The 13,385-nt window shown below is 30.9% G+C and overlaps 2 protein-coding genes across 3 annotated transcripts; one reads left to right on the plus strand and one right to left on the minus strand.

Moving 5' to 3' along the window:
- Window positions 1-1,013: 1,013 nt before the first annotated feature.
- LOC107015880 (heavy metal-associated isoprenylated plant protein 7-like) lies at window positions 1,014-6,545 on the plus strand. 2 transcript variants are annotated; one of them, XM_015216303.2, is made up of 5 exons: window positions 1,014-1,164; window positions 2,123-2,276; window positions 3,417-3,628; window positions 5,249-5,339; window positions 5,961-6,545. In XM_015216303.2, exons 1-5 carry the CDS (start codon window positions 1,156-1,158, stop codon window positions 6,302-6,304), a joined length of 810 nt encoding a protein of 269 aa, XP_015071789.1. In that variant the 5' UTR covers window positions 1,014-1,155; the 3' UTR covers window positions 6,305-6,545. The 2 variants fall into 2 exon arrangements, with proteins under 2 accessions (XP_015071789.1, XP_015071790.1); XM_015216304.2 differs by lacking the exon at window positions 1,014-1,164 and adding an exon at window positions 1,337-1,486.
- A 523-nt stretch (window positions 6,546-7,068) lies between these two features.
- Window positions 7,069-12,274, minus strand: LOC107018414 (peptidyl-prolyl cis-trans isomerase FKBP16-3, chloroplastic). Its single transcript, XM_015218889.2, has 7 exons — window positions 12,141-12,274; window positions 11,744-12,042; window positions 9,394-9,477; window positions 8,837-8,886; window positions 8,176-8,224; window positions 7,985-8,059; window positions 7,069-7,389 (listed from the first exon to the last, which is right to left on the minus strand). The coding sequence occupies exons 1-7, from the start codon at window positions 12,169-12,171 to the stop codon at window positions 7,270-7,272; spliced, it is 708 nt and encodes a 235-aa protein (XP_015074375.1). The 5' UTR covers window positions 12,172-12,274; the 3' UTR covers window positions 7,069-7,269.
- Window positions 12,275-13,385: the final 1,111 nt, after the last annotated feature.

Consider the following 13,385-nt stretch of genomic DNA (forward strand, 5'->3'; position numbering starts at 1 on the left):
TTACAAGTAAACCTAAATTAAAGAACATTCAACATAAATTAACCTTCCATATCTTTAAGAAAAGAATATTCAAATTAAAACATGTTAATTATAAAAGTACAAATCTTTGAAATGGAATTTTAGGGTACATAACATATCCAACAGATCAGCAGTAGTAATTATTATATCTACTAGAAAAATCAATAGGGAAAAAAAACATGGTGTTTAATAGGAACAGTATAAATATTGACCCAAAAAATAAAAGAGGACTGATAGTAAATATTGTGAAGGACAACATATAATGAGAGGCTGAGTCAGCAATTATGACCACTGTACTATTTGTCTCTGTATTATATCCTGCAATTAATAAGCTATTGGCCGATGTATTTGATACCGAGAAAAATATTTTTTTAAAAAAATGAGTTTTGATTATTTATGTCGTATTCTTTAATATATATGGGTGTGATGTTTTTTTCTAAAAAAAGATAAATTAAAATGTGTCAAAAAGAATTTTCAGATATTTCTGTGAATCAGCTAAAAAAAAAAGGATGACACATAAATAAGGCGGAGAGAGTAAATATTTTTACATATTTATATATAATATAGACAAATACAACAAAAGGCGGAGTAGGAGTTTGAGGGCGGTGAGGTGGGCTATAGGGTAGAGGCGGAGCGATACAATCAATATAAAATGCATTTATAAATCTTGTTTTTCCTATTTCTATCAAAAAATAGAAATTAAAAAACGTTTATTCGACAATGTTTTTCTTCCATATCAAACATGAACAATACGCTATACCATTTGCATTTGCTGTGGGTAAAACTTATGTACACGCAATATTTATACTAAAAGTAGTTTAGGTTATTATGGTCAAGTAATATAATAAAAAGAATATGCATATTTAAAATAATTTAAGTGAGAAAAAATATATCTAAATATATATTATGGATTTTTATTAATTTAATATAAATACTCAATCTTAATATAGATAAATCTTTACTTTTTAAAGGATCACCTCATTCTTCCTCCGACTTAAAATAAATTTACATATCTCTCTCTATATATTATATATCTAGAGAGTGTACTTTTAAAGAAGGAAAAAAAAAGAGGAACTTTTCATTTACTTTATTTTTACATTAAAATTAAAAATCAACAGTTTGTTGGAGCTATTTTACATGGGTGAGGTAAGTTCAAACACATTATTCTCCTTACTTTCATAATTTCTAACGTAATCTATTCAAAGTTTGAATTTTATGAATTTTAGTTTGCAATACATATGATATTTATTATTTGTATCCCTTTAGTATTTTTGTAACGTATATAAAAATTGAGTCAAAAATATTGAGTTCAGAGAAATTTGATAATAGATACACCAAATCTATCCTTGACTATTTCTCTATATATATACATGTATAGTGTTGTTAAAGAAGGAAAAACTTTTCATTTACTTCATAAGTTTTTCATTGAAAATCAACAGTTTGTTGGAGAATTTTTTACATGGCTGAGGTATGTTCAAACACTCAAAAAAGAAAAGAAATTCAACAATCCATATATCAATCCAATTTTGTTTAGTTTAGTTTCATATATATATATATATATATATATATATATATATATATAGTTTGTCAATGGATAATATTGGTAGTGTATAGGATTCTTGTCTATTTTAATAGCAAGGGCAATATATTCGAGATTTGAATTTTATGAGTTTGAGTTTCGAATCTGTCATTTTTGTAGTTGTTCAGTGAATTTTTTTGTAACAAAAACTACAAAATTTGAACTTTTATGATTTTGAGTTTGAAACTTTTTATTTTTCTACATTAATAGCAAAGACAATTAATTCAAAATTTAAACTTTTATACTTCCAAGTTTGAAATTTACTATTTATACTTGTTTAGTGAGTTTTGTAACAAAGAATGTTGTATGATGATAACAAAGATGCGTGTTCAAGATTCAAACTTTATGAAAATAGAACTCAAGATTTCTATATATCATAAAATTGAATCAAAATTACTGAATTCAGATGAACCTATAACGTAAACACTCTACGTTGTCATTTTGATGAAGAATATTTATATGTATACTTTTAATTATTTCCCATTTTAATTTTATTTATTTATTTATTTTATGTGATTTTTATAGGAAAAAGAGAACAAAGGGGAGGAGGACAAGAAAGAAGAAGAGAAGAAAGTAGAGGAAAAAAAAGAAGATGAAATTCAAGAAATTGTGCTTAAAGTTGATATGCATTGTGAAGCTTGTGCAAGAAAAGTTGCAAGATCCCTCAAAGGTTTTCAAGGTATTTAATTTTGTTCCTTAATTAATAATTCCCTATTTTAATTAAATAAAATAATTATACCTATAATAAGTGAATTAGTTAAATGACACCAATAATAAAAAAGAAAATTGTTCAAATGTATCCCTAATATTATTTTAAATTGCTCAAGTAAAATGTTATTAGTCACACTTTTGGTCTATTTATATTCTTGTCGTTAGCAAATTGTAACGAAAATACCCATGCTAATAATATACCTCTATTCTGAAATGATTGAATTTCACGTAAAAAGAGGTTTAAATTTATCTTTCAATTTTTTTATCATAATTTAAAATTTATTTTTAAATCAAAATAAGACTATTTTTTAACCACAAGTAAAGAGTAAGCTGCTCAATTTTGAATAGCATGATGTCAAATTTGACCCCCTTTTTGTGATATTATTGATGGATTATAAGTTAATTTTTTTAAAAAAATTAATTTAAATTATTCTTTCTGACCAAAGAGTACACTATATATTGAGACTTTATTAATTTATTCTATGGTCTCCTATCTCATTATCACGTTTTTCAATTCAACTAATTATTAATAAATTCTTGAACAATGCACCCATTAAACAAAGCTTAATATATAAAACAAAATACAAAAAAGATACAGTCCGATACTCCTTTTCTCATATATTAGTTACGGTTATTATTTTACTAAAAATATTTATCACATGGTAGTTGACTATTTTATTAAATTAAGAAAATATTAATTAAATTTTTATATATTATTCTTTACGATTATTCTTCTTAAAAGTAGTCATATTGATTTGTAGATTTGTAAAGATGTGAATTATTAGAATTATTTTTTTATTTGTGATTTTTTACTATATCTATAAAAATGAAAATAATCATCTAATATAAAATATAGAAAGTAAAAAAGATATTTTGCGTTAATAAAATTCATAAAAGGTTACGCCCCATAAAATGTACTCTATGATCATATCATCTATCATATAATTATTAGTGACTGCTTTCACAAGTTCGTATTGAACAAGACATAATCTAACTTTACTTTATTATAATATTATGATATAATATCTTTTCTTTTTGTATCGTATGGCTAACCAACCCAAAAAATGACTTTTGATCATAATTTTTTTTGTTTATGGTGAATGAATAGGAGTGGAGGAAGTAAAGGCAGATTCTAAGGCTAGCAAAGTGGTGATAAAAGGGAAAAATGCAGATCCTCTCAAAGTGTGTGAAAGAATTCAAAAAAAAAGTGGTAGAAAAGTGGAATTGATTTCACCTTTGCCAAAGCCACCAGAAGAAAATAAAAAAGAAGAAGAAGAAAAGAAAGAGGAGTTGCCAAAAGTAGAAGAGAAGAAAGATGAGGTAAATATTATTATTGTTTAATTAATCGATAAAATTATTTTCGTGTGATATAATATATTCAGAGTTAGAGTCATGAAAATTAGCTATTGATATATAGATAGTTACATTAGAGGTTTTTGGTGTTTTTTCTCTAAATTTTGTGTATAGGTACTTCATACATCAAACTACCCTAATTAATCACTAGTCATTGCATGCTTAAAAATATCGATCAGTGTGTGTCGGTTGCTGATTCCTCCACGAATACTATTTTTTAATATGATAATATTAATTATATTTATTTTATTTTCAATCTTACTACTTCGAAACAATCCTACTACTTTTGATTCTAGGTTTCCATACTTGGTAAAAAAATTAAGGCAATAATTACTAGTTAACTGTATATTTTTTAGAGAATTCGATATAGATACTATACATTTTTAAATAGTTCAAACAAAGTATTATTTTTTTTTTTCATTTGTGTAAAGGGAATTAATAGAGCACCCACAGCTTATGACTGTTGTTTCCTTGCTGACAATGAATGCAACATAACATATAGTATTTACAGTAAAAAGTTTAACAAAAAAGACAAGCTTCTGAGCAATCCACTTGGGGGGTAAAGGTGGGGGTGGGGGTGGGGGGTTGAAGGGCACACTAAACAATATGTGGTGTAGATAGAATGACAGAGACTCGAAAAATTTTATCGTCTATTATATATACATAAAATATAAAAAAATTTAAATTTATCTAAATATTCTTACGCCCTTCTAATTCTCGATCAGCATATATCTTTTAAAAAATCATACTTTGAAGACGTAATATTTGTGTGTTTATAAAAACTTATCATTACAAATAAAATTAAAAAAATTGTAAAATTTAATTTATTTTTTGTAAATTCAAAAAATTGTTTGAATGATGGGCTGGTGGGCTACTCTGCCATACTGCAGTATAGTAAAATCTTGAAATGGGACCTATAAGGGATTCACGAGACTGACATTTCAATATTTTGTAGTATTATGAATATAATATATAGTTATGTACAATATTATAAAATAACAATAACTCACATTTTATTTGAATGGTTGTTACGTCTCGTTTCATAAATATATCGTGTTATTATATTTTTGTTGTGCTCATGTTATATATCATATCGTATCGGTTTGAGATAAGGTTAAATAGAGTAACATGCTTAGAAAATGATGATATATTATATGATCAACTTTTAAGATATAACTAACAAAAAAAACTTGACCTTAGTGGCTTCAAGGGGGGAAGAGTTGGCATAACGCTAATAAATTTTAAATTTTGAATTCGTTTCTAAGTGGGGCAATGTTGTTCTAAGGGGATTAGGGGTCGAAGTTTTCGACTTAGTCAGTCAAGATTCATATAGCAGACCCCTAACATGATTTATTTCAACAGATTCGCGATGTAATGGCTCCCATCTCTGAGCCGAACTCTAACTTATTTGAAACTGAGACGTAATATTTTTTATTGTGACATTGATTTGCCTTTTACTTTAGAATAGCAAATTATAGTTCCTCTGTCTTGCCAATTTGTATATAATTTCTTTATTTCATGATATAACTAGTCACTGAGTACGTGCATTAACGCGAAAAATGTCATGTTTTTTCACATAATCGACAGCCTCCTCCAGTCATAACAGTGAAGATGACAGTTCAGATGCATTGTGAAGCTTGTGCACAAGTACTGCAGAAACGAATTCGAAAAATTCAAGGTACTTATCATATCATATCATCATTTACATATTTTAGAATTTCAAATGTGTTATCATGCATTATTGTAACGAACTTGTTGGTTGACAGTCAACGTAAAACTAGTCAATTCATGTTGAATCCTTACTTGAAAATGCACATATCAAGTATATTATAATGCATAACAAATATATGCTAACAGTCAACGTAAAACTAGTCAATTAATGACGAACTTGCAAATATACATATCAAACATGTTATTGTACATTAGTATATTTATTTGACATTAAGTGTAAAACTAGTCAATTCATGTTAAGTCCTTACATCTGTAACAAACTTGCAAATGCACATATCAAATACATTATTGTGCATTATGGTTAGAAACTTGCATGCTAACAGTCAATGTAATATTAGTCAATTCATGATGAGCTTGGAGATAATATACATATCAAACATGTTATTGTACATTAGTATAACAAACTTGTATATTAACAATCGGCGTAAAACTAGTCAATTCATGTTTAGTCCTTATACACATTATCAAATAAGTTGTTGCGCATTATGATTATAACCAGCTTCTATACTGACAGTCAACGTAAAACTAGTCAATTCTTATTGAATCTTCACATATGTATATACTGTAGGTGTTGAATCTGTAACGACGGATCTAGGAAACAATCAAGTGGTAGTAAAAGGTGTTGTTGATCCGGAGAAGTTAGCGAACGACGTGTACAAGAGGACAGGGAAGCAAGCTATAGTAGTGAAGGAAGAAGAAGTAAAAAAGGAAGAAGAGAAGAAAGAAGAAGAGAAAAAAGAAGAAAAGAAAGAAAGTGAAGAAGAAAAAGGCAAAGAGGAGGATGATAAGACAACAATAGATATCAAGAAAAATGAATATATGACTCAAAGGGACTACATTTTCATGGAGTATGCTAATTACTCCCCTCAAATTTTCAGTGACGAGAATCCTAATGCTTGCTCTATCATGTAACCTTTTCGGTTACTCAGTGACAGAACCAGGAATATCGTTGCATTGCATTGCATGTAGTGTTGTTATTGTTCGATCTTCGATATGTTCTAGTCTAGTATATGCTAATAAAGATTTATTAAATTGTCTATTTGAGAGATTTTTGTCAACATCTATCTAATAATTTTGGTGTTTTAGTGCTATAAGTTGTTGAACAAGATGTACATACTTTGAAAGTTTTAAACTTTTTTGCTTATGATGTTAATGCTTATCCCAGTGTCAGTTGGTACAGAGTACTAGTTTGGTATACAGCGCAGCAAATACTCTAATATTGAGGACCACTATAGTTCATTATATTGACAAATTGTAACCATAAAAAAGATTGAAAGGTTGTAAAGTCACTTCCAAGAAAATTATGTTTGTATATATTTGGCCTCTTCTCTAGGATGGTAATCTTTGGATTCGACCCGAATCGCACCTCGAGAAGTGTGATGTAACTAATACGAGTATAAGTGATTATTTCCATAACTCTGAATCGTAACCTATTGGTCACACAGTACAAAATTTGCCTTTGACCTTTGCAGAAATAAATTTTTTAGCTCATCCATATTCTCACCGTATTTTAGCTCGAAATTCTTAACCATATACTAAGCTTCTGTCTGCTATGAGCGGAGTTCGAGAAAGAGCCTGACCACAAAGGTCTATAATATACTCCCTTTACCTGCATTTCTACAAGAGGCTATTTCCACGGTTCGGATCCAATGACCTCCTGATTACATGACAACAACTTTACTAATTACGTCAAGGCTTCTCTTCAGGATATTCTTTAACATTTCTTTGTCATGTCTATATTCATGTACATATATACTTTATGAGCACTACAAGAACTAAAATACAGAAGCAAAACTGGAGTGTATACAGCAAAGAAAATAAGCCTTTCCTTAGCTTTATAGAGACATGCCAAGGGGAAAACAATACAAGAAAAATGATCACTCTTCGTCGGATTCAAGGCCTGGTATGAACTCCAAACTCACGTCGAATACCAGTGGGCTGTTAGGAGCCACTCTTGGCCTTCCAGGAGCCGATATCAGACCTTTTGGAAACGCCAACTATTCAACAAAAATGTGTAAGAAACTTACTCTGATAAAAGATTTTCGTTACTCTTGGACGATTTCAAGTCAATTGACATGCATGCAGTAAAGCGTGAACACAAAACAGATTGAATATAAGCTATTGCATATATGAGAAGTTCAAGTTCACGACCCCCGCACAAAGTATTAGGCCATCCTCAAGTGAAAATTCATTGAGATGAAGTATGATATTTAGTGAAGGAAAGGAGAATTTTAGGAAAAAGACTGGCGTTTGATTTGATGTATTAAGGGCAGTTCTATCTTTTACCTTTTTTGTCCATGTATTAGTAACTCGCGTCTTGCTAATAACCATGATTTGCTATATATTAGTCATACACCCTATACTACTACATAGGGTGAAAATCCTACCAAACAAAACAACTAAATAATACCACAGCTAATACATGTATTATTTTTTCTAGTACATTCTACCAAACAACCCTTAAAGGGGCTATTATCTAAACCTGTCGATCCCACAAAGAAGCATTTCCCCCTGCTTAATGGTTTGATTATTATCTTTTTCTCATTTGCCTTGCATCTGTAGAATGAGAAATTCTGAAGGCAGAGAACTTACAGATCCAGGTACATAGAGTCGACGTAGTCCTCCAACTTTCATGCTCAGAATCCCTTCATCAAGTCCTTTGATTACCTACTCTAGCCATTGAAATTAGTTAGTCACATATGAACTAACTAATTCTTCACCTGCTATTACTGCTACTGAAATCGTGAAATCACAAATTTTCATGAACATGTACTAAAGCTTACCTGGTCAGCACCTACACGGAAAATGTAAGGTCGACCTTTCTCCAGGGAGCTGTTAATTTAAAAATCAAGAAATCTTGCGAGAGTTAGGCATTTGAAGGAACATCGAATCATAAACGTCATTTATCCTAAAGTGAAAAATAAGTACTGCATGTGTGTTTTGAGGGCAAGGAGAATTAGACTTCTAAAGGAGAAATGGCAAGTTCTCTTATAAGGTTACATGTACGACCATTACGAGAAAACAAAAAGAATAACTTCTGCAGCTTCTCCTTCATGTCCAAAACAAAGCACTGAACCTAAAGAAGAAATTGTAACAAAAAAAATCTACAAGGAGAGCCTTCCTCCTTCTCTCTTTTCTTCTGGAGGTTACATATTCATTTACTTTACAATTTTAGTCTTTTTGTTTTTCTTCCGAGTATCGATATGCTATTTGTCTGTCTATCAGTAAATAACATGCCTCCTTATAAATATGCCATGTTACACGAACAGATACAATGTGTATGGGCTGATCACTCTATAACATCATCGGCTTACTGTAAGAAAGCATATAAAATTCATATGCTTCAACAGATGCAATTTCTAAATGACCAAAAAAAAGGCAAAGCTTGTATACAATCTTGTAAAATATTCAACAAACCAATCAGAGTACAATAAGTGTAATGACCTGTCAAAAATTTGTCCCGAGGGAACCATGGCAACATAATTTGCAGCCACCTGTCATCATGAAACAAAATTTGACTGATCAAATAATTTGAATATAACTTACACGAAAGAAGGAGCCATATATCTTTTGACAAATGATAATTTAAGGATCTCTCTCTCCTTCCGTCCCTCCCTCTTTCCCACTCTCTCTGTGGAGTTACAATGAAAACCTTAAATAATGATGCATTGCTTTGAGTAAGAAATTCTTTTCTCTAATTTTTTGCATGTCCTTCTTGGAAACAACCTCTATGAGTTAATGGTAAGGGATACATACACTCTACCTCCCCGGACCCCACTTACGGGATTTCACTGGGTATGTTGTCCTTTTCTCTCCAATTCCCTTCAACTAATTTGCGATAATAGACAATTTCATGATTTGAGAAGATGAAGCATATTTTACCACGAATTGCCAAATGGGTAAGATAACAAGCTAGATTAGTGAAGAAGAAAGTTCATCGCACAGTACTTTGTCCTTCACTCTTACATTAGAAACAAAGTATCAGAAATCAGGATACATACCTGGAAACCAACAGGGGGACTAGGGCCTCGACCAACTTTGATGTCCTTATACTGCAAACCTGATTCGGTTGTTACCATAGGAACCTTCATTTATGAAAAATTTCTACTATTAGTGGGGTTCTCAGGTTTTCTATGACAAATGATATGTCAGTGAATCTTTTCCATCACGTAACCTTTGACAATACGGATACTGCAGCAATCACATAGAGCATCCTAAGTTGATGAATATTCTATTAAATTTCATATGTAAACTATGATTGTATTATTTCAAGTAAATGATGAGTTCTATAGTAGATACCAACTAGAAATATCTCAGAGAAAGATGATTGTAATGAAGCTATTTCAGTTCATATGTTAGACCAATTTGGGTCTTGTTATCATTTGTCAGCTAAGTGTCTGAAAAAGACTACCTAAATAAAATGGCACTCCTGATTCATGCTAAATTGCAACTTCATTGTTGCAAGAAACTTCAGACCATAGCAGTCGGAATATCAACTTTTGCAAGTCTATGCATGCATATAGCGATTGTATGTCCAACTAAAAGGATTTCAAGTTATTAAATCTGAATAGAGCGTTAAGAATTCACTATGTACCATAGAAAGAAACTGGCAAACATAGAAAAACGTTCAATAGGGACAAGTGAGGCTTGCTCAAGTGGTTGAACACCTCCAATCAACTAATAGGTTGAGGGTTCGAGTCATGCTGAAGGGTAAATGGGAATACTATTGATCCCCTTTAAAGAAGGTAAAAAAACGCCCAGTAGGAACATATACTGGATTTGGAAGTGTGGGACTTACACTTGCCATGTGCAAGTAAAAAAATGGGATGTATCTGTGACCCAGACAGATTGGGAAAATATGCAACCTAAATATGTGTGATTATCTATTTTAGATGTCTTTTTAAAAGGCACATAATCTCCTATCATTCCACAATAGGGATTAATTCTTGCAAGATCTTAACAAGCATACTCAAAAAGTAAGGACCAGCTCAATAAGTGTAGTAATAAACTCCGATGCAAGAAAGTTGAAAATTATTCATAGTAGTTATTTGTTATAATTTGTCAACAATCTCCATGAATATGAAAGTGCAATAACTTTTTTTGGACTCGAAACCAAATGCAAGGCGAAGAACTTCTCTTGAAATTGCATTAGAATGTCAGATGAATAGCACTAAATGAGTGAAAAAAACCATGCATCACATCGAATTTTTAAGGCAACAATTAATTCCCTCACAAGACTCTTTCTAAAATAGTTCAAATCTGTTCCTTTATATTACACAATTTTTATTTTGTGAGGTCCCAAGTACTTAACATCAGTCCACTAATATTACCTTATACATTTTTCACAAAGTTCAAAGTCATTTAACTGTTCAAACTTTAAACTTTGATCATGACGGTTGCTCTATTCAAGTAAGTTTTCAGTCACTGCTTTAGCTCAAACTTCCTTCACAGATGTTCACCTTCACAAGGCACAATATAATGGGTAAAATTCGACTGGCGACGTGTTCAACTAAACTGGTGGTCCATGATTATGTATCCCATACAACCCAATTAACTGAAAATCCATAACCCAATTGCTCTATAAGATATATTTAAAGATTAACATACAAAATTGCTCATTCACTCAAATGTTGTTATAATAGTTATGATTTATGTTTTGCTCGGACCTTCAAAAATATTACAACGCCCAAGTCGGATCCTCAAAAAATGTACAGTAATTCGAGCATCCGACACACATCTGGATGTATGTTTGAAGAATGCGAGCAACATAGGACTTAGATGGAAGGAGTACAAAATTGTCCTTAACTACCCCTCCCTCCGCTCCATTTTATATGAGACTATTGCTTTACTAGTCCCTTTCAAAACGAATGACACCTACCCAAGAGTATGATCTAGTGGTCAATCAAGAGGATTGAAAACCATAAGCTTTCAAGTTCAAACAAAACAACCAGGTGATTTCTCATCTGTCCTAGTCTTGATGTACAAAGTTACCTAGTACCTCCTATTGGTTTGAGGTGGTACATGTCACGTGTAAATAGTCGAGATACACAAAAGTTGACTCCAACGCCACGGTTATCAACATTAAAAAGAAACGAACAACGCCTATCCTAATTTAACTTTATACATCTCATTTTCACCTAACGTGCTTTTATAGCCACACATATCTCAAGGCATATTTAAGATCACAAGTTACGGCATATTTAAGATCACAAGTTTCAAAAGTCGATCTTCTTTTCTTAAACTCCCTGCTCAATCAAACTACAACATATAAATTAAAATGAAGGAAGTAAATAAATGAAAACAAGTTAAGAGTTTAAAAAAATGAGAGGGAGCTTAATAACCTCACCATACATTTTCAAGCTCTTTCTCACATGTAGCATCACAAAGTTTTGGTTTTTCCTCTGGTGGCAATCCAGCTGCCTCAGCATAACAAGAACCCACCAAAAAACTTGTAACCCCACAGAACCCCAACCCCATTACCAAATCTCTGCGCTTAGTTGTATTGTACCTTTCAGCTTCTTCAACAGTACCCATCAAATTCTCTTGTGCCCACAATCTTAAACCAAATTCCCTAGTAACCCCATTTCCAGTTTGGGGTTTTCTGATTCTTTGATGATGATTCTTGAACAAATTTATAGAAAAGGCTGAACCTTTACAATCAAGAACACAATATGTAAACCAAATGAGTACAAAATTGAATATGAAAAAGAAGTAAAAAATATTTTTTTCAAGATTTAATGGAGCTTACTGAGTGGAAGTACAAGAGATGTTGATGCCATTGTTGTGATAATCCTAATTTTGGATTATTCAGCAATGTGTTATCATGAATTTTTGCTAGTAATGAGTGAATGAGTGGATAATGAAATAAAAGATGTGGCTTTTTATATGGGCTGTTTTTGAATAGGCAAATTAATGATTAGTTAAATACAATTTGGTCCATAAAGTTTGGCCTCAATGGTGGTTAGCTCCACTTTATCGAGGGTCGTTCAGAAACAAGCTTTCACTATCTCTATAATATATTCCTACACTCAAATCTTTTTCAAACCTCCAATTATGAGACTTGATTGGGTATGTTATCATTATTGTTAGCGGTTACTACGGGTGAGCATGGTATGATACGGTACGGTATTTGAAAGTTTTCATACAGTAATTTTGATATTCAGTTTTTAAAATATTACACCTTACCATACCAATTTAGCTCGGTGTGGTTTGGTATATTGAAGTTGATTTTGATATTCTATAGTATGATAAATCGGTAACCATGATTTGTTCAATTTCGACTAATATATACTCGTATAATAGTATCATACTAATACAATACACAAGTAGACATATATATGCAAAATAAAGTACCAATAACTACTTCATTAATCAATTACAATTCAAATACATTATAATCAAAATAAAGTAATCAAAATTTTAATTTCTAAACATTTGGTTTATACTAATACTAGGTTGCATATTTGTTACAATTTTTAATTTTATATATATATGTATATATATAGATATATAGATATATATACTTCGGTATGGCATTCGATATTTCGGTATGTTATTCCTAAATACCAAACATTGTACCAAATACCAAAAAAATCAAATATCATAATATTAAAACCATAGCATTAAGAATTTCAATATGTATGATCTTTCTATATATACCGTACCATGTCCACCCCTAGCGATTACTCTCATTTTGGAGTTACCAAATAAGAGAAACTAATGTATCATATAAACTCTAGAGAACTAAATATTATGGTTGATAAGACATAATGAAAATGATAATAATTTAAAAGTAATAAATCATGTTGAAATAAGTCTAATACGTATTAATCACGTGATTAAACATTAAACAAAAATTAACATTAGGTTATATATTTTAAATTTCTATATCAATATAAAATTAAAGAACTAATATTCAACATAGAGGCGGATCCACCCTTACATGTGGGGATGCACGTGCACCCATTAACTTCATAAAAGAATGATGTGTATA

The sequence above is a fragment of the Solanum pennellii genome, chromosome 4, assembly GCF_001406875.1.
Source record: "Solanum pennellii chromosome 4, SPENNV200".
NCBI lineage: Eukaryota > Viridiplantae > Streptophyta > Magnoliopsida > Solanales > Solanaceae > Solanum > Solanum pennellii.